General features: G+C 46.7%; 1 protein-coding gene across 1 annotated transcript in view; it reads left to right on the top strand.

The window, feature by feature from the left end:
* Positions 1-3,351: 3,351 nt before the first annotated feature.
* Positions 3,352-20,948, top strand: part of AMN1 (antagonist of mitotic exit network 1 homolog) — an 87,375-nt gene continuing 69,778 nt past the window's right edge. Inside the window, exon 1 of the mRNA XM_040345753.1 lies at positions 3,352-3,687. Coding sequence (XP_040201687.1) covers positions 3,653-3,687 — 35 coding nt within the window. The 5' untranslated portion in view covers positions 3,352-3,652. The remainder of the gene's footprint in view (positions 3,688-20,948) is intronic.

The following is a 20,948-nucleotide window of genomic DNA, read 5'->3' as shown; positions in this document are numbered from 1 at the left end:
GCACTGATAGGTGGCACGGATGGGCACTGATAGGTGGCACTATCGTATGTGTTGTACTAATGGATGCCAATCAGTGCCAAACAATGCCTATCAATCAGTGATGCCCATTGTGGGCACTGATTGGCATCCATTATTGTGTCATTGTCATCCCTGGTGTGGCAAACCTGTGTTTTTTTGTTTTGCATCCCTGGTGGTACAGGGGGCATCCCTGGTGGTCCAGTGGGCATCCTCGGGGGGCTGTGCTCATAATCGATCAGCACAAACCCCCCCTGTCAGAGGAGCAGCCGATCGGCTCTCCTCTACTCGCGTCTGACAGACGCGAGTGAGGAAAAGCCAATTACCGGCTTTTCCTGTTTACATCGTGATCAGCCGTGATTGGACACGGCTGATCACGTGGTCAAGAGTCTCCGTGAGAGACTCTTTACCTAGATCGGTGTTGCGGGGTGTCAGACTGACACCCTGCAACAACGATCGCCGCGATGCGCGCCCCCGGGGGCGCGCAGCGGCTCAATATCCTGAGGCGGCAAGTGGTTAATGGCTGTGTTGATTGTTTTTGGGGGGACAGCAAATTTACACTGTTATACAAGCTGTACACTCACTATTTTACATTGTAGCAAACTGTCATTTCTTCAGTGATGTCACATGAAAAGTGAGGGGTGTACTCACTTTTGTGAGATACTGTATCTGTGAATGAAAAAACATTAAGTTCCATCCATCTGCCATCACGGCAAAGGGGCTGTAAATTTCAATGAAGTACGGTGATATCACACACTTCCTCGGATGGTCTGTTGCTAAATAAGGACCTGTGGCGCACTGATCATGGCTGCAATGTTTTCTAGGCTCCTATGGAAAAAAAAATAAGAAATCCATATTATTAAATGCTTTTTTGTTTTGAGAAAAAGCTGAACTTTAAAGCCTTTAGGCTGCATTCACACCTGAGCGTTTTGTCACCTGAAGCATGAAGCTCCAAAACGCTAGAGGGGAAAAAAGACATTATTCTCTATGGAGATGGTTCACATCTCCACTCCAAAACGCCTGACGCCGAACGCCTGAATCTCAAACAAGTTCCGGACCCTTTTTTGTTGCGCGGATTTGGGTGTTTTAGAACGTTTATATTCCCATAGAAAGTAATGGAAACGCTCGATTCAAGCGTCTAGCGCGACAACGAGCGTTTCTACGGGCGTTTTTTCGCTTTAATCTGTTCTGTGAAATAGAACATTTCACCTAGGCAGAAGATAAAAAAATCTACAAACATAGCAACAAGTGATGAAAGAGATGATCATTTTTCCTATTGGCTAAAATAAAAAACTTTGAAGTTCAAAAACGTCAGACAACGCTGTATGCAAACGCGCAAATAAGCATGAATACGCGCGACAAATCAACCAAAAACGCTACGCTCAGGTGTGAATGCAGCCTTAAAGAGGAGCTTCAGTCAGTTCTGCAAAAACTGTAGCTGCAGACTTTTCATAAACAGGCACTCACCTGTTCAGGGATCCAGCGCCATCCTCGCCCAGCCTTGTTTCTTTACTGGTCTTCGGGTCCCCGGCATGTTAACTGTGGGCAGTCGGCTGTGACTTTTTGCGGCTTCACATATACGCGAGCCGCGCTGAGCTTTGTGAGTGATCCTGTAGCCTTCTGGGACCTGTGTCGTGTCTCAGAAAGTTGCGGGTAAGGATGAGCTCCGGCGTGTTCGCATAGAACACGTGCAGAGCTCGCCAGGAAGTGAGCACGGCGCTGTGCTAATCACAGCCAGGGAGACATTGTCCCGATGCTTGGCTGCAGGGATCGTGAAATGTCTCCCTGGCTGTGATTAGCACAGTGCCGTGCACACTTCCTGGCGGGCTCTGCACGTGTTCTATGCGAACACGCCGGAGCTCATCCTTAGTTGCGGGCAGTGAGCGGGGAGACAAAAACTTTTGGTGGATCTGGCCTGAAAAAGGACCAGGTTCCTGTCAAAACCCACCCAGCAAAAAAAAAAATGCATTTCAAATGTGTCAGAACAGGAAAGAGGAGAAGGAAGCGTGGAATTTCCCCTTTTGGGAGACGTTCCGCTTTAACCACTTACCGACGGCCGTACGACTATTGACGGCCGCAGGGTGGTTCTACTTCTCCGGGGCGCCGTCAATTGACGTCCGCCCCTTTCCGCGCTCCCGAGCACGCAGCGGGGAACTGCTGTGCTGGCCGTGTCCCTTGGACACAGCCAATCACAGATCGCCGTGAACGGCCAATCGGAGTGGCCGTTTGCTAGGCGATCTGTGCGGCCAATGAGATGATCTCATATGTTTGTATTTGAGATCATTTCTCATTGCCGGCTCTCACAGACAGCGGTGCTGTCAGGGAGAGAGGAGACCGATCTATGTCTCTTGTACATAGAGACACAGATCGGTCACCCCCCCTCCCCCCACACAGTTAGAACACTATATAGGACACACATTTAACCCCTTCCTCACCCCCTAGTGTTAACCCCTTCCCTGCCAGTCACCTTTATACAGTAATTAGTGCATTTTTATAGCACTGATTGCAGTATAAATGTGAATGGTGCCAAAAATGTGTCAAAAGTGTCCGATGTGTCCGCCATAATGTCGCAGTCGCAATAAAAATCGCAGATCGCCGCCATTACTAGTAAAAAAAAAAAATAATAATAATTCTGTCCCTTATTTTGTAGGCGCTATAACTTTTGCGCAAACCAGTCGCTTATTGCGATTTTTTTTTTTTTTTTACTAAAAATATGTAGAATACGTATCGGCCTAGACTGAGGATAAAAAAAAAAAAAAAGAGCTATTTATTATAGCAACAAGTAAAAAATGTATTTATTTTTTTTTCAAAATTGTCGCTCTATTTTTGTTTATAGCGCAAAAAATAAAAACCGCAGAGGTGATTAAATACCACCAAAAGAAAGCTCTATTTGTGGGAAAAAAAGGACGCCAATTTTGTTTGGGAGCCACGTCGCACGACCGCGTAATTGTCAGTTAAAGCGACACAGTGCTGAATCGCAAAAAGTCCTCTGGGCAGGAAGGGGGTTTAAGTGCCCAGTAAGGAAGTGGTTAAATAAAAACAGGAACCTAGTGTGACTGTAACCTTTGGAATTTCCTGTGCATATTGGTGGAAATAATAACTAGAATGAAATAAAAGGACTGTATATATACATCCATGCACTGTTCCCATGTACTCGTAGTGGATTGCTGTTCACAAGCCTTGGAATTTCCTGTGTATATTAGTGGAAACAATAACTAGAATGACATAAAAAGGACTACATATATCCATACACTGTTCCCACGTACTCGTCTCTCAGTGCATTGCTGATCCTCACAGACTTTGCTCTGTAGCTGCTCTTGTTCTCCTCTTCCCCTCTACCGTTCAGTCAGCACACACACACACATCAGGGAAGACTTGCAGTCTCATACATTGACAAGACTACAACAGTAAGGGACCGTCTGCAAACTAACGCTTCTCTTTGCCCAATAATATTTCTACCCTCCGTAAGAATACCCGATTCTATAGAAAGGAAAGGAAGATCTAATGACAAGCGGTCGGTAGTGTGGAGGGTGAGCACAGAAGAAGGAGTAACGGCGGGTGTAAGGCGCGGCAGTCGTGTGTGAAGTCTTTGCAGACGGTCTCTAAGTTTGTTGATGCTGCTGGATACATTGTAACAATGAGCTGCTGCCGGGTGGACCCCCTCCTAGACAGGTAAGAGAGGTGGGGGGCCCTGTGTGTGGAGGGAGCTGGGGGCCCCAGGAGAAGGAGGGGTCTATAAATATATTTTTCTCTAAGCTGGGGGAGGGGTTGTGTGTGAACTCTTTTCTACTATATGACTGGCAAGTGCTGACCCATTGTCAATGATGTTTGTAAATAAAGCTTTCTTAGGCCCTATTTACACCAGCAAAAGAAATCTGGTAAAACGTATTAATTGCTAATGACATGTCAAACATGGCTAGGGGAGTGGGGACGCATGAGGCTCACTGCTCAATGAAGAAGCTACTTTGGCAGGCGTAGGGCAGCCCAGTTAATGAATAGGCCGTACTATGCTGTTGTGTGACAAATGCGTAAATAAAATATGACAAGATGTACATAGGCGTATTGCGCAGATGTGAATGGGGCCTAAGACTTCATGTACACGGGACGCTGAGGCAAAGTCCTCATTTTATTTTCTTTTTTTCTTTTGACACCTTGATACCAGCGTTTAAAAAGCCAGTTTAGCCGCGGTTGCATGCTGCGTTTGCATCTAGAAGCATTTAGTTAACCACTTCCCTACCACCCATTGTCATGACGTCCACAGATGGGATCTCCCATCCTGGGTGGACGTCATATGATGTCCTGGGCTTCCCGGCCGTCTAGGGGGCACGCGCCCGTGGGACCCGGTGCGTGTGCCCGGCGGCTGCGATGTCCGCCGGGCACCCGCGATTGCCCGCAATCACGGCAGGACTGTGGACCTGTGTGTGTGTAAACACACAGATCCACAGTCCTGTCAGGTGAGGAGACCGATGTGTGTGTGTTCCCAGCAAGTCAGGACTTAGGATGGTGGGGGCGCCTGGGCTTGAGTCACTTTCGGGCCCTACCTTTTAGACATTACGAAAAATGGGCCTGGTTCACGCAAAATAATAGGCGTGGCTCGGAAGGGTGTGTGGTTAGAGGCTGAGATGAATGAGGAATGGAGGGAGAAAGGGAAAAAAAGAAAGAGGGAAAGAAAGGAGAGAGAGATGGAGGGACAGCAGGCCCAGATCCTACACCACAATAAAAATAAATATATAAAGTTGCACTGACAGGCATGGGGGACGCTGGTCAAAAAATTATATAGCGATGTATGGCACTTAGTGAGGCATGGCGGCACTGACCCTAAAGTGGCATTGACTATAAAGTGGCACTGACAGGGGCATGGGGGCACTGACCATAAAGATGCACCCTGCGCTGACAGAGACAACAGGAAACCGACCATTATGTTGCACATTGCTGTGAGTGAGGCATGAGGCACATACCAATAGGTTGCACTGAGGGGGGCACTAACTACAAAATAGCACCTTGCACCGAGCGAGGCATTGGGCACTAATGCAGTATATAATTATGCATGACTCTTAGCGAGGCCCTGACTAGGGCATGGGAGCATTGGTCATAAAGTTGCACATTGCACTGACAGAGGCATCAGACATGGACTACTATAAAGTTGCACCTTGCACTGAGTGAGGCATGAGGCACAAACCATAAAGTAGCACCTTGCGCTAACAGAAGCCTGAAGCACTTACCATAAAAAAAGTTCCACCTAGCACTGAATGAGGCATAAGGCACAGACCATAAAGTCACACTGACAGAGGCACTGAGGATAAAATTGCAATGAGTAAGGTATGAGGCACTGACCTGGAGCAGTATATAACGTTATGCATGACACAGAGAGAGGTATGAGGCACTGATCTGCAGTATAGAAAGTTATGCATTGCACTGATATAGGCAGCACTGACAGAGGTATGAGGCACTGTCCCTGACCTGGTGACATAGGGGGTCTCAAAGTCCCGTCGGGTGATGAACTTACATCGGGTGATTTGTCTCTGGGTTGAATGGCGCCCAGCCCCCGATGGATGGAAAGACAGATGCAGTGCCGGTGAGCTCTGTGGGGACAGCCGATGGTCGCACCCGCCGGTGAAGTCAAAGCGGCTGCGACGCTGGTAGGGGAAACAGGAAGTGAGGGGCCGTACCACTACCCAGTGACATCGGAACAGTAGAACAGTAAATCGTCCATTCAGGACGCTTCTCAAATGATATGGCAGTTGAAAATAAGTGGAAAAGATGATGCATTCTGGGAAAATCATAGATAACAGTTCCCTTCAGTAAAACGTAAATGGGCAGGGCGCCAGGGCTCCCTATTGGGCGGGGCCCATGGGCTTGAGCCCAGTCAAGCCCAATGGTAAGTCCGGCCCTGGTTCCCAGTACAGAGGAACACACATCGGTCTCCTACCCTTGTGAGTTCCCTCCCCCTACAGTTAGAATCACACACTGGGGAACATATTAACCCCTTCATCGCCCCCTAGTGTTAACCCCTTCCTTACAAGTCACATTTATTCAGTAATCCGTGCAGTGTTATAGCACTAATCGCTTTATAAATGTGAGTGGTCCCAAAAATGTGTCAAAAGATATGTCCGTCACAGTCACAATAAAAATCGCAGATCGCCGCCATTACTAGTAAAAAAATTAACATGCAATAAAACTATCCCCTATTTTGTAGATGCTATAACTTTTGCACAAACCAATCAATATAAGCTTATTGACATTTTTTTTTTTACCAAAAATATGTAGAAGAATAAGTATCGGCCTAAACTGAGGAATTTTTTTTGGGGGGGGGGTTATTTTATTATAGCAAAAAGTAAAAAATATTGAATTCAAAATTGTCGCTGTATTTTTGTTTTTATCGCATGTAACGGTATGGCCCGTGGGACCCAGAGGCTCTTGAAGGATGTGGGGTACTCTTGTGTCAGCTTCACCAATGACTCTTGTGTCTAGGGTAATCCTATGTCCACTAGGGGCATAGGATGACTGAGAACTGATATCATGGATTACATGAGATGGGACAGTAATGATAATTCATGTATTGCAGGATATCTTGAAATATTACAAGTTGTTCATTCTGAACACAACAGGTCAATAGAGTGTCTCCTTCAATGTGGAACATATACTGTTGAGGTGCTAATTAAGTCTGCTACTGTGGTGATGTGAATTGGAGCTTGGTAGACAGCCTGGCTTCTAAAGACCTTTTCATTGTGTATGCTAATGACACTGTATTGTGTGAAAGTCTATTGATGATGATAATATGTGATGTGAATATAAAAGGTCAGATGTCTGACTTATGTTTACCAAAGGAATGTGTATTGAATAGAAGGTGAAAAGAGCCGGAGTCATGATGTCTGCCTTGTCAGCTATAGTAATTAACTCATGTAGACCTGGCACCAGAATGTCTGTCTAAGATGTGGATTAATGGGGACTTGTTAATACCCATTGTGTGATGTTGTGGGTGGAGTGTGTCATTGTCCCTTTGATTACTGCAGCATGCTTTCTAACTGTATATAAGAAGCCTAAGTTTACCATTAAAGTGTCGTTCTGTTTGGAACCAGAGCACAGAGCTGTGTGTGTCTCGTTTTTCTGGGGGAAATCCAATGGGCCCTGTCTGCTGGATTGTGGCGTGTCGGAAGCTGTCTTGGGTTGGTGGAATGGAATATGGTAACGGCGTTAACCCTTGACCGTTACAGCATAAAAACTACAGAGGTGATCAAATACCACCAAAAGAAAGCTCTATTTGTGGGGAAAAAAGGACATAAATTTTGTTTGGGAAAACACTTTGCATGACCGCGCAATTGTCAGTTAAAGCGACGCAGTGCAGAATCTCAAAAAGTGCTCTGGTAAGGAAGGGGGTAAATTCTTCCGGGGCTGATGTGGTTAACCAGTTGACGCCCAGAGGACGTCATATGACATCCTGGGCTTTGTGGGGCTACAGGCATCATTCAGATATCGGCATTTTCAGCCGGCCATTCCCTACACCATAGGAATGATTATAGCGGCTGTTCCGACGCTTGATTGTTCCTACGGGCGGCAAAAGGGGACATCCCCCCCCTCCCGCCGCCCTCCGGCACTTCTACCGACTCACCTGTGTGATCGGTGAGTCGTGACAAGATCCGCCAGCCCCGGATGGTGATCATAGAGATTTCCGGCAGACCAGATGGTCGTAAAAGTCTCTATGATCGTCGGAGGCCAGGCGCGATGTTATGACGTCACGCCCGGCCTCTGCATTAAAAAAAAAACGGCGACCGTCATTGTATTCTCTAGGGTGTCTGCTAAAAAAACATATATAGTGTTTGGGGGTTCTATGTAATTTTCTAGCAAAAAATAGAAAAAAAATTATGATTTTTACATGTAGAAACGAAGTGTCAGAATTGGCCCGGGCCTGAAGTGGTTAAGATAACATAAGACCCTCCCTAAGCGCACAAAACAGTATTATTTAACCATTTCAGCCATTTTGTGAGACCAGAGTGAATAGCAGCAGCTGAGAGAGCAGCAGTGTACTTGTATTTAGCGTGTCGCTTGCCACATCACCTGCCACAAGTTGCAGGTTGTCCACTTGCCACGTCACTGTAATAAATATAAGCATTACAACCTCCATTTTAATTTCAGGGTACCGATGTCATTGCTTAAAATGAAAAATTACATTTTACATAAATGTCTCATTTTTCTGATGTGTAGAAACCATTCACCTAGTTTAAAATATGTATGTCATGTGTGGACTTTTACCTTGGCTCATGTTTGCTTAAGATAAAGTATACTGCTACAATACTTGTGAAAAATCATAAAACATAGGTTTTCAAGTTCATATACATATGTTAAATGAACTTGGGTAACAACTGAGCAAATGATTGACCTAAATGTGGGTTGTCATTTGCCACGTCACCTGCCACAAGTTGTGGGTTGTCATTTGCCACATCACCTGCCACAAGTTGCTTGTTCAAATCTAACAATACATGGGTCAAATTCCAATTATACTTCGGATAACAGCAATGCTAGTGGTGTATTGGATTGGTTCAAGGGCTCATTAGGGTATAGAAATGGTCTATGAATCTCTACAAGCAATTAAAAAATCTTCTTTTTTTGTGTGTGTTTTTTCATCATTTGCCATAATTTTTGAGATGTAAAAAGAAATTGGGCACCTTTATAAAATAAATAAAAACGCAACTAAACGCCGGTACCACATTTGACGTCTGAAACGTGGAAATCTCTGGCGTCTGAACTAATTTTTTTGCTTTCAAAGAAACGCTGTTAAAAGCAACTGCCTAAAAACTACTGTAAACGCGACCGTGTACATGGTCACCTAAGATAACATTGAATGTGCCTCTGAACATCCATTTAACAGCAGCAGTGTACATGGGGCCTTAGTCAAGCTTCACGCTGTAGCCAGTCTGGGAACACGACCTGCACTTCTTAACCACTACAGATCCGCGCTATAGACAAAAGACGTCTGCAGCGCGGACCTGAAGTGCCGAGTGGGACGTCTTTAGACGTCCTTTGTTTACATTACCCGCACGCGCCACTGGGGGGCGCGCAGCGGGTAAACACTGTCCCGGCGCATTGCTGGGAAGCCGATGCGTGTACCTGCCGGCCGCGATGTCCACCGGGTACACGCGATCGTCGGTAACACAGCAGGGACGTGGAGCTCTGTGTGTAACCGAGAAAAAAATATTTTTTTTTAAAAAAAATTGGATATTATTATAACAAAAAGTAAAAAATATAGTTTTTTTTCAAAATGTTCTGTCTTTTTCTGTTTATAGCGCCAAAAAAAAACAGAGCCTAAACCGAGAAAAAAATATTTTTTTTACAAAAAAAATTGGGATATTATTATAACAAAAAGTAAAAAATATAATTTTTTTTCAAAATGTTCTGTCTTTTTCTGTTTATAGCGCAAAAAAAAAAAAAATCACAGAGATGATCAAATACCACCAAAAGAAAGCTCTATGTGTGGGGAAAAAATGATAAAAATATAATTTGGGTACAGTGTTGTATGACCGCGCAATTGTCATTCAAAATGCGTCAGCGCTGAAAGCTGAAAATTGGTCTGGACACGAAGGGGGTTTAAGTGCCCAGTAATGAAGTGGTTAATGACATTAAGGGCCCTTTCACATGTGCGGACCGTATGTCCGCATTTTCATCCATCCGTTGCGGATGAAAACGGGACATACATTGGTCCCTATGTGATTGTGGGATGACCATCCGCTGACACCCGTAATCACCCGCCTCCGCAAAGATCCGATTTTTCGGACGGAAGAAAATCGGCTCAGCGGGGATTTTACGGAGGATCCCGCTGAGCAAAGCGGACACACGGAGGAGGATCATTACTTTTTTTTTTTTTTTTTGGGTGTGCAAAAAAAAAACGGATGGTGCAACAGAACCATATGGTTCCGTGCAGCTGCGTTTTTGATAAGTGTATTTCTTTACCCACGTTTCCCACAGCCCATTTACATGAATAGCCTGCTGTGCTCATGCAAACGTGCCCGCACAGACCTGCAACAGTGTGGACCTATTAGGGCCTGTGTCTTCATTCATACTGTGACGCACGACGGCGGATGTTATGTTTATGCTACACACATAGGGAGCAGCTCTACTCACGACAAACTCATTTTGAGCTTCGCACGTTTTTCCACGTGGAAAAACATGTCTGATGGCTATGTTTGGGGTGCTATTAATGTAAGGGTCCTTCGCTCGGGTGCACCCTTGGTTTGTTCTGTGTGTGAACCTTCGGCTAGCCGGACAATCAAAAATGACCAATACACAGTGAAGGGTTCAAAATGATTGTGTATTGTGTTTTGACATCGTAGACAATTTATAACCTTAAACCACAAAATTTCCCTATACCTCCCCTTAGCTTAACACCCTCCTAAGACCCCATTGAACAAAATCAATTAACGAGTTTACCAAATCTACCCCGATACATGTATGGTTAAACAGAGTACAAAGTACAGAAAAAGCATGTCACATTTGTGATGCAAACCACAGCAAATAACATAAACACATCTACCACACTTCTTGCTATAGCAAATGTCATCTCTTTTGTCCCAGGATGTGTTGGCTAAAATTAGCAGGTGTTTGTACATTTTGCAGACGAGTTCTGCAACTTAGCTGTATGCCCCTCAGACCGTGCTATCTTGATATAAACTTGTGGTCACATAACATCTGCAAAACATCTCTCACTCGTTTAAGATACTTTTAAAGACTATACCAGTAATTTTCCCATTTACAGAGGAACTCTAACTATTGCTGCATAAAAGATTTACCCAAGCTGTATTATTGCAAATACAGGCTATATATATTTTAACGGATGTATAGACTATATGTTGGCAATTTCCTCTCAATTAACCATGAATGGCGGTGCAAGCACAACATGCGTTTTTCATGCATCATGTAAGCATGCTATTTTCACATTAACAAAACGCTCAGGGGTGAACAGGGCCTAAATCCCCCAAATGTGGGAGCCACAAAGACCACCATTGATAACAGATGGCAATTGGACATGCGGTAATTCCAAAACATTCATGTCAGCTTTGTGCATGTTTGTTTACTATGAAGGAAGTAGACACCTTCACTGTAGACACCTTCTGCCTATTGGAGGAGATTATTATCTGGAAAACGTTTAGGGCCTATAAACGCCTATGCATTCTTTTCCTTCTAATGCATTTAATTTATTTTAGGTACTTCTATAGCGCTGTCAATTTACGCAGCGCTTTACATATATATTGTACATTTACATCAGTCCTTACCCTCAAGGAGCTTACAACCTAAGGTCCCTAACACACATTCATGCATATACTAGGGCCAGTTTAGACAGGATCTGATTAACCTACCAGCATGTATTTGGAGTGTGGGAGGAAAGCGGAGTACCCGGAGGAAACCCACGCACGCACAGGGAGAACATGCAAACTTCAGGCAGATGGTGAAATCAATGGATTTCTTAATGTGCAATGCAATTTGTGTTGTGATGCCATGATGTGCGTAGCAGCATGTGTTGGCATGCTTCCTCAAGCGGAAGCAACCTTCTATTATTTATCGGCAAGGAAGCTGCCATCTTGGCTTATGTTTATTCGGCAGCTGCACATGGGATCAGCTATGGCACCAGCCATTTTATGGCTTAACAGTTTGACTGAGCTCATAGAGCAATTACCTGCAAATGATAGGCCCTGGACACAGGCAGTCTGCATCCAGGACCAATCATTCAAGGGAAATTGCTCTATGATCGATTACATGAGCTGTCAGACTCCCATTGTTTTAATTAGGGCTGCCGCCCGCAGCTGATCACTGAGAGCCCATGCAGGGTCTCCTGCATGTAATTGCTAACAGCCCTATTTGCAGGTGCCGCTGGGGCCCTTAAAGTAGAACTAAAGGCAAACTTAATTTTTTTTGTTCCTTTTTGGATAAAGTAGGGGAGAGTTAAAACCCCTGTCAGTTTTGTTTTTCCATCCGTGCCACATTTTGGGAGATTTACCTTCACTTCCTGCCTTAGTCAAAGTAGGAAGTTAAAAGAAATACCTCCAAAGCAGCGGTCCCTAATCTTTTTGACACCAGGGACTGGTTTTGTGGCAGCCAATTTCCCTGGGAGGGGAGGCGGGATATTCATGGAGTCTTTCCTCAGCCCCCTCCACACCATAATCCCCTTTTACAGCTCAGTCCCCCTGTGGTGGCTGCCCAGTGAGGACGGAATGGCAACTGTGGTCAGGATGGACACTGTAACAAAGTGGAAAATGTTACCAGACATGTTGGGCCCCTTTCACATGGACGGATAGAATGGTGCTTTCAACTTCGGATTTTACCGCAGCTAGAAGCACACAATGCTTTCCTATGACACCCTTCACACACTGCGGTTACCTGCGGTTTTGTTTCTTGCGGATAGAAAAAATATAATTGAATGCGTCCAGGTGCGATCTGGCGCAGCTATCGGCACATAACCGCAGGTAATCGCAGAGCACTGTGTCAGCTGCGTTTGGTATGAATCTTGAGGGGGAACTCCACGCCAAATTTCAAATAAAAAACCGGCATGGGTTCCCCCTCCAAGAGCATACCAGGCACTTGGGTCTGCTATGGATTTTGAGGGGAACCCCCGTACGCCGAAAAAACGGAAGTTCTACCCTTCCCCCCTCATCCTGTCTTTACAGATCGCAGAAGGAATTTGTGTCTTGTGCCTTTTGGAAGGAAACTCTTGTAACAAGAACTGTTTTGTGCTATATGGAGAGGCCCTATATGAACTGGCCAATGAGAAGCTTCATGCCAATGACGGACTCACAGGGGGTGGGTGAAGTGGGTGTGCATGTTTTGTGATTCTGTGGTTTAATGAAGAGCCAGCAGGCTTTAGTAACTTCCTGTTGGGATTGAAGCCGAGAGAGGTGAGCATGTGGTCTGTTTTCTCCATAGATTGCATTGTCTCACCCATAGTAATTTGAAATCAGCCGCAGAAATGGGTAGCCCTGAGATTGTATCAGGATATCAATTAATTAATGAGTCTCTATCAAATGAGTATGGGGTACATCGTACCCCTACCCATTCACCTAGAGGGAAAAAAAATGTAAAAAAACACACTACACAGGTTTTTAAAGTAATTTGTCAGTCAGCTCTGGGGGTCTTCTTCCGACTTCTCTGCTCTTTCGGGGGGCGTTCTGCCGGGGCCCCCGCTTTCTTCTTTAAGCTCTTTTACAAGCGGGGGCCCCGGTCTTCTTCGCCGTCTTCTTTGTTCTCTTCTGCCGGGGAGGGGGGGGCCCGCTCTTCACCGCCATCTTGTTCTTTTCTGCCAGGGCCCCCGCTTTCTTCTTTAAGCTCTTTTACAAGCGAGGCCCCGGTCTTCTGTCGTCTTCTCCTTTTTCCTTCTGCCGGGCTTCTCCACTGTCTTCGTGCAGCTCTTTTACCAGCGGGGGCCCGGTCTTCTGTCGTCTTCTTCCCTCTTCTCTTCTTCGATGTTGGCACGTCGCTTCATCCCGCTGTAATGCCGGGTGCGCGGCTCGCACTGATTTATATAGGCCTCTTATGACGTCACAGTCCCATCATGCTCCGGGTGGTGATGACATAAGGGGGCGGATATCACCCGGTGACCCTGCCCCCTTATGTCGTCACCACCCAGAGCATGATGGGACTGTAATGTCATTTTGGGGGGGGGGCACACCGTTTTTTTCCCTTAAAATCCATTGCAGATCCATGCCGTTTTTTAATTTGAAATTAGGCGTGGAGTTCCCCCTCAAGATTCATACCAATACAGTGCTTGATATTGGCAGGGATCCAAGTCGGATCCCTGATCAATATCGTGCCATGGCTAAATGCAACCGTAGCTAATTGCACTGTACAAATGCAGCTAATCGCTGTCTTGAATTTCACCAGAAAATAAACATGCTTTTAACTGCGGCAGAACAGCCGTCCGTGTGAAAGGGGCCTTATGTTCATCTGTAGGATCACACAGAAAAATTACAGACATGTAAAAAGATTTTCCAGACACCTCTAAAGCACACCCACCAGTGGCAGTGCGTCCATAAGGGGCGCTGCCCCCTCTCTCCTGCCACTTCTCTATCACCATAGATAGAGAAGTGGTCGCCACTGTCACCCCCTATTCAGGTGCCAGCCCCTTTTCAGGCGCCTGAATTACAGCGGCGGGGTATTTTTTGGAAGCCCCTGATTAGAGCCATAGACCCTAATAGGCCTCCAAAAAGATGAACAGCGTTTGCCATGCTTGGCGCTCGCTGTTCACTCAGCGTTGTGTTAGAAAAGCGAATGAATATTCGCTTTCCTAACACTGAACCCCCTCTCAGTCAATCAGGTGCTCGGGTCTGTTACCTGTCACCTGATTGACTGAAACGACAGGCACTGTGATTGGACACCTATCAGGTGTCCAATCATAGCAGAGGACAGGAAGAGAGGATGGGAGAAGACATCGAGGAGAATGGAGGACACTGCCGTGACCCGTTACCCCAGGAGACAGGTAAGTGCCGGGCGGGCAGGGGATGCACAGTGGCTGCGTTTGATGGGCACAGTGGACACAGATGGACACCCCACACAGTCCCTTTTGAAAGGATAGATTACTGGACAGCCGACCACCCTCTTTATTTTGGTAATCCACAGCAACCTTGTCAGAATTCTGGAGACTCCAATGACTCACACACAGCAGGCAGTGTGCAAAGCAAGTCTGAAATCTTTCTTAAGGGTTACAGCAGTGGCGGCTGGTGCTCAACATTTTTGGGGGGGCGCAAACAACAAAAAAAAAACAATTGCAGCCTCACTGGGCCCATCAAATGCAGCCACTGTGCCATCAATTGTCACTACTGTGCCATGCCATCAAACACAGCCACTGTGCCATCAATTGTCACCACTGTGCCATGCCATCAAACGCAGCCACTGTGACAATTGTTGCCAACTGTGCCCTGTAATTGTCGCCAACTGTGCCCTGTAATTGTCGACCAGCTGTGCCCTGTAATTGTCGCCACTGTGCCCTGTAAAATGCTCCCCCCCCCCCCCCCGCCCAGCACTTACCTTTCTGTGGTCGACCACCCTCCTTCCACGGTCCCTCGATGTCTTCTCCTGCCCTCGATGACGCTTCAGCCAATCAGGTTACCGGTAACCAGAACCGGTGAACCTGATTGACTGAGACACCTGTTAGTCTTATCTAAGGAATGCACCCTCCATGTGTCCCTGGATAAGTTTTTGGAAGCCAGGCTCTGGCTCTGATAGGCACTTCCACAGCCAGCCAGCTGCTGTTATTCAGATGGCCGGCGCTCACCAGGGGGCCGGCCATCTAAATAGTCAGCGGCAGCAGCAATACATAGATTCATGCAATGCTTGAATCTATGTATTGTATTCAGTGGCGGTGCGGGAGCGAGAGGGGGCAGCGCTCTGGCGCCCTCTATGGACGAACCGCCACTGGGTTACAGCTTATATATGTAAAAAACGAGAGGGGTAGACTTGCTACTAAGTTTCTAGGGGTTAAGCAGGTTTCTACAGAGATTTTTTTTCATCATTAGTTTAGGCAGCTGCAAGAAACTTAGGAGAGATAACATTATCTACAAGGACATAGCTGGCCTAAACACAATGGGGGTTATTTACTAAAGGCAAATCCACTTTATTGTAGCAGTGACGTAACAACCCGGGGGGGAGGGGCAGGGGGTGTGTCTGCTGCGAGCGCTGAGCTGAGGGGGGCGCCGGTGACCGGCAGCGCTGCTGATATTATAGTGAGCGCCTCCTCCACTGAGCGCACAGCCCCCCCGCCGGTACCTCCCAGCGGCCGGCACGGGCACGCCTGGAAGGATGCAGGGGATGCCCTGTTTGGCACAACACCTGCGTGCACGCTGCGGACACGCTGCGGAGGCTCCAAGATGGCGACGTGCTCTGCAGTCTGGCGGCGCCTGCAGGGACTCTCGGTCTCCCGCTCAGCCAAGTAAGTGTCGCTGGGACGTGATGCCGGCTGGGGGAGAATGGTTTAGCAGAGGCAGAGTGTGCACTGGAGAAGACCTGGGACAGATGTGCAGTACCTCAGGGGCAAGTACCCAAACGCCACTTTTTCTCACGGAAGGCGATTCCGGCTCTCTACCGGCATGTGGAAGGCAATGTCCATGCCTCGCTGGACAAGGCGGTCAGTGGTAAGGTGCATCTTACCGCTGACTCATGGTCCAGCAGGCATGGACAGGGACGTTACCTGTCTTTTACGGCGCATTGGGTGACTCTGCTGGCAGCTGGGAAGGATGCAGGGCAAGGTACAGTAGTTTTGGTGGTTGTTCCGCCACCACGCCTCCAAAACACTACTACTGGTTGTGACACACCTCTCTCCTCCACCCCCTCCTCTTCTTCTTCCTCTGTGGCCTCTTCCTGTGGTGATGTTTCCTCAGAACCAGCCTTGCTCCGTAGGCGTACGAGGGGCTACGCAGGAATGCAGCCCAAGAGATGCCATGCGGTGCTAGAGCTGGTGTGCTTGGGAGACAGGAGCCACACTGGGGAAGAGGTTCTGTCAGCTCTGCAGGGGCAGGCTCAGAGGTGGTTGATGCCACGCCAGCTGAAGCCTGGAATGGTGGTCAGCGATAATGGCACCAACCTCCTCTCTGCCCTGCGACAGGGAAAACTCACCCATGTGCCCTGTTTTGCGCATTTCCTGAATTTGGTGGTGTAGCGGTTCTTGGGCAGGTACCCGGGCTTACAGGATGTCCTGAAGCAGGCCAGGAAAGTCTGTGTGCATTTCCGGAGGTCATACAATGCCACTGCTCGGCTGACAGACCTCCAAAGGGAATACAACCTGCCCAAGAACCGCCTAATCTGTGACATGCCCACCAGATGGAACTCTACGTTGGCCATGCTGCAGCGGCTGCACACGCAGCAGAGGGCCATCAATGAGTACCTGTGCCAATATGGCAGCAGAACTGGGTCAGGGGAGCTTGGTTTTTTTTCACCACGCCAGTGGGCCTTGATCAGGGATGCATGCACTGTCCTGTCACCATTTGAGGAGGCCACGAGGATGGTGAGCAGTGACAGTGCATGCATCAGTGAGACTGTCCCTCTTATTCCCATGTTGGAGCACACGCTACGTGGAATAATGAACAGGGCCCTTGAGGCAGAACAGAGGGAGGAAGAGGAGGACTTCCTTACCTCTCAAGGCCCCCTTTATCCAGACAGTGGTCCTGCTTGCCCACCTAGCACACAGGAAGAGGAGGAGGAGGAGGAGGATGATTGTATCAGCAGCATGGAGGTGGAACCTAGCACTCAGCAGCAGCAGCAGCAGTCTTCAAGGGATCATTTACAGTCCCAAGGAACACGTGGACTTTTATGTGGCTGGGATGAGGTGGCTGCGGATCCTGTCGTCCTCAGTGACCCAGAGGACAGTGCCCCGAATGCCTCTGCAAACCTACGCTGCATGGCCTCCCTGATCCTGCAAAGCCTGCGTAAGGATCCTCGTGTACGTGCTATCAAGGAGAGGGATCATTACTGGCTGGCAACTCTCCTTGATCCACGTTACAAGAGTAAGGTTGCGGACCTTATGTTGCCATCGCAGAGGGAGCAGAAGATGAAACTTCTGCGGGAGGCCTTGCAGAAGGGTCTGTGCAATGCGTTCCCAGAACCGGGGGGATTACCAAAACCTGGCCCTGGACAACGTGTTGCTGAGGCTTCGGTGAGTCACAGAAGGAGCGGTGGAGAAGGTGGCCGTCTGACTGATGCGTTCAGACAATTTTTTAGTCCGCAGCCCCAAGGTCTGACCGGTTCCTGCAACCATCGCCAGCGTTTGGTTTACATGGTCAGGGAATACCTAGGGGCAAGATCCGACTTGGACACCTTCCCCACCGAAAATCCTCTGGCTTACTGGGTCTTGAGGATGGATCACTGGCCAGAGCTTGCACATTACCCAATTGAGCTACTGGCTTGCCCTGCATCCAGTGTTCTTTCAGAACGCACATTCAGTGCTGCTGGAGGCTTTGTGACCGATCACAGGGTGCACCTCTCCACCGACTCTGTTGATCGACTGACCTTCATCAAAATGAATCAGGCTTGGATCAACACCAGCTACCAAGCACCTGATGCTGATGTTACTGAATAATAATTTTTTGTTGAAATGTCAGATCCCTTTGAGACTGCGTATGCTGATGCTGAGTGACTGTCCTGTTATGCTGCTGATGTAATATCCTTCTCACTTTTCTTGCTGATAGCTAGTAAGAAATGTTGTGTTTCTGGGCTCCGCCACCAGTGCCTAAGGCCTAATTTTTGTGCCCCTGTTTAACAGGGGCGTTTAATAACAATTTTTGATGCAATACTTTGCACGTGGCTCTTTGTTGCGCTCCAATTACAGTTATTGGGAGGGGTTGCAGTGTTGTGTTGTGCCTAAGGCCCAATTTTTCTGCCCCTGTTTAACAGGGGCGCCTAATAACAATTTTTGATGCAATATTTTGCACGTGGCTCTTTGTTGCGCTCCAATTACAGTTATTGGGAGGGGTTGCAGTGTTGTGTTGTGCCTAAGGCCCAATTTTTCCGCCCCTGTTTAACAGGGGCGCCTAATAACAATTTTTGATGCAATACTTTGCACGTGGCTCTTTGTTGCGTTCCAATTACAGTATGTTTGAGGGGTGCCCTTTTTTTCTACAATTTTTCTTTCACAAAAAAATAATAGCCCCCCACCACCCCTAAAATAATCGACATATTGTTGCCACACAGCACGTGCGCAAGCAGTATTAAATTACTTTTTTCTTATAATAATCTCATGTTGTGCAGGGACATTTATAAACACGTGCCACTACTATAGACACACAGCAGGTGTGATATTTAACCACCAGGTTAATTCTGGCACTTCTCTCCTTCATGTGAAAATCACAATTTTTTTGCTAGAAAATTAATCAGAACCCCCAAACATTATATATTTTTTTTAGCAGACATCCTAGGGAATAAAATGGCAGTCATTGCAATACTTTTTGTCACACCGTATTTGCGCAGCTGTCTTGCAAGCGCACTTTTTTTGGATAAAAATCACTTTTTTGAATTAAAAAATAAGACAACAATACATTTTGCCCAATTTTTTTATATATTGTTAAAGATAATGTTACGCCGAGTAAAATGATACCCAACATGTCACGCTTAAAAATTGCGCCCGCTCGTGGCATGGCGTCAAACTTTTACCCTTAAAAATCTCGATAGGCGACGTTTAAAAAATTCTACAGGTTGCATTTTTTGAGTTGCAGAGTAGGTCTAGGGCTAGAATTATTGCTCTCACTCTAACGATCGTGGCGATACCTCACTTGTGTGGTTTGAATACCGTTTTCATATGCGGGCGCTACTCGCGTATGCGTTTGCTTCTGCGCGCGAGCTCGTCGGGACGGGGCGCTTTAAAAAAATTTTTTTGGGTTTTCTTATTTATTTTTATTTAGTTTTATAATTTTTTACACTGAAAAAAAAAAAAAAAAAATTGATCACTTTTATTCCTATTACAAGGAATGTAAACATCCCTTGTAATAGAAAAAAGCATGACAGGTCCTCTTAAATATGAGATCTGGGGTCAAAAAGACCTCAGATCTCATAATTAGACTTAAATGCAAAAAAAAAAATAAAAAAAAAAATGTCATTTTTTCAAATGACAAAAAAAAAATGTTTCTTTAAGAGGCTGGGCGGGACTGACGTTTTGACGTCACTTCCGCCCAGCAGAGCTATGAGGACGGGTAAAGGAGATTTCTCCCTCAGTCCCGTCCCCGCTCAGCTGCCGGACACATCCGATCCCCTCCGCCGCTACCGACGGCTCCGGTAAGCGGCGGAGGGCGCGGGAGAGCGGCGGGAGGGGGGGGCCCTCTCCCGCCACCGATAACGGCGATCTCGCGGCGAATCTGCCGCGGAGACCGCCGTTATCGTGTACACCACCGCCCCCTGAAAAGATGAATATCTCGGTTGTGGCAGCAGCTGCTGCCGTTATCGAGATATTCAACTTTAAAAACAGGACGTCTTTTTGACATGGGGCGGTGGTCAAGAGGTTAAAGGAATTTTTCAATTTTTTTTTTCACTTTAAGCATCATTAAAATCGCTGCTCCGGAAAAAACGGCCGTTTTTTTTTTTTTTTTCCATTGATACATGTTCCCTGGGGCAAGACCCGGGTTCTGAAAGACGTTTTCCAACATTACATTGAATATTGGTCTTTAAAATGAGCGTTTTTGAATTCGAACGTTCGAGTCCCATAGACTTCAATGGGGTTCTAAATGTTCGCGCGAACCCGCGGTCTGTTCGAACGTTCTGGTGCGAACCGAACGCGGGTATGTTCGGCTCATCCCTAGTCACCACAGTGAGACATCTCCCAGTACTGTGGTGATCAGGAAACAGACAACCAGGAAGTGTCCAGAACAGAGAGGAATTACAGCAACATCAAAGCTAAAACGAACAATGAGGACATAAAACCAGGACTGCAGTAAGGTAAAGGAAGCTATTTAGCTAAAAAAAAATTCCTTTAGTGACCCTTTAAGCCGCATACACACAACCATTTTTCATGTCATGGAAAAAAACAATGTTTTTCTCAACGTGATTCTTGTCAAGCCTGCCTTGCATACACACAATCGTGAAAAAAAATGCTTGAGCAAAGCGCGGTGATGTACAACACATACAACGGCACTATAAAGGGAAAGTTCCATTCAAATGGCACCACCCTTTGGGTTGATTATGCGAATTTCGCTTCTCATTTGCTTCCGAGCATGTGCGTTTTTTTTCCCTGTTCTTAAAGCGGACACACGACGGTTTTTCACGACGACGTGAAAAACTTAGAGAAACGTCGTGAAAAATGCTCTGGATACTACACACAACTGTTTTTAACGACCAATTTTAAATTTTTTATTTTTTTGTCATGAACACTGGTCGCGTGTACGGGGCATTAGGCAGAACGTTCTGCAACTGAATAGCTAGTGCAGGGAAGTGGGAAACCGCAAATGTCGCTGACTTAGTTTTAAGATGTGTTAAAA

This window comes from Rana temporaria, chromosome 3 (assembly GCF_905171775.1).
Source record: "Rana temporaria chromosome 3, aRanTem1.1, whole genome shotgun sequence".
Taxonomy (NCBI): domain Eukaryota; kingdom Metazoa; phylum Chordata; class Amphibia; order Anura; family Ranidae; genus Rana; species Rana temporaria.
Note: the sequence above shows the minus strand (reverse complement) of the source record. Positions and strands in the feature narration are given on the sequence as shown.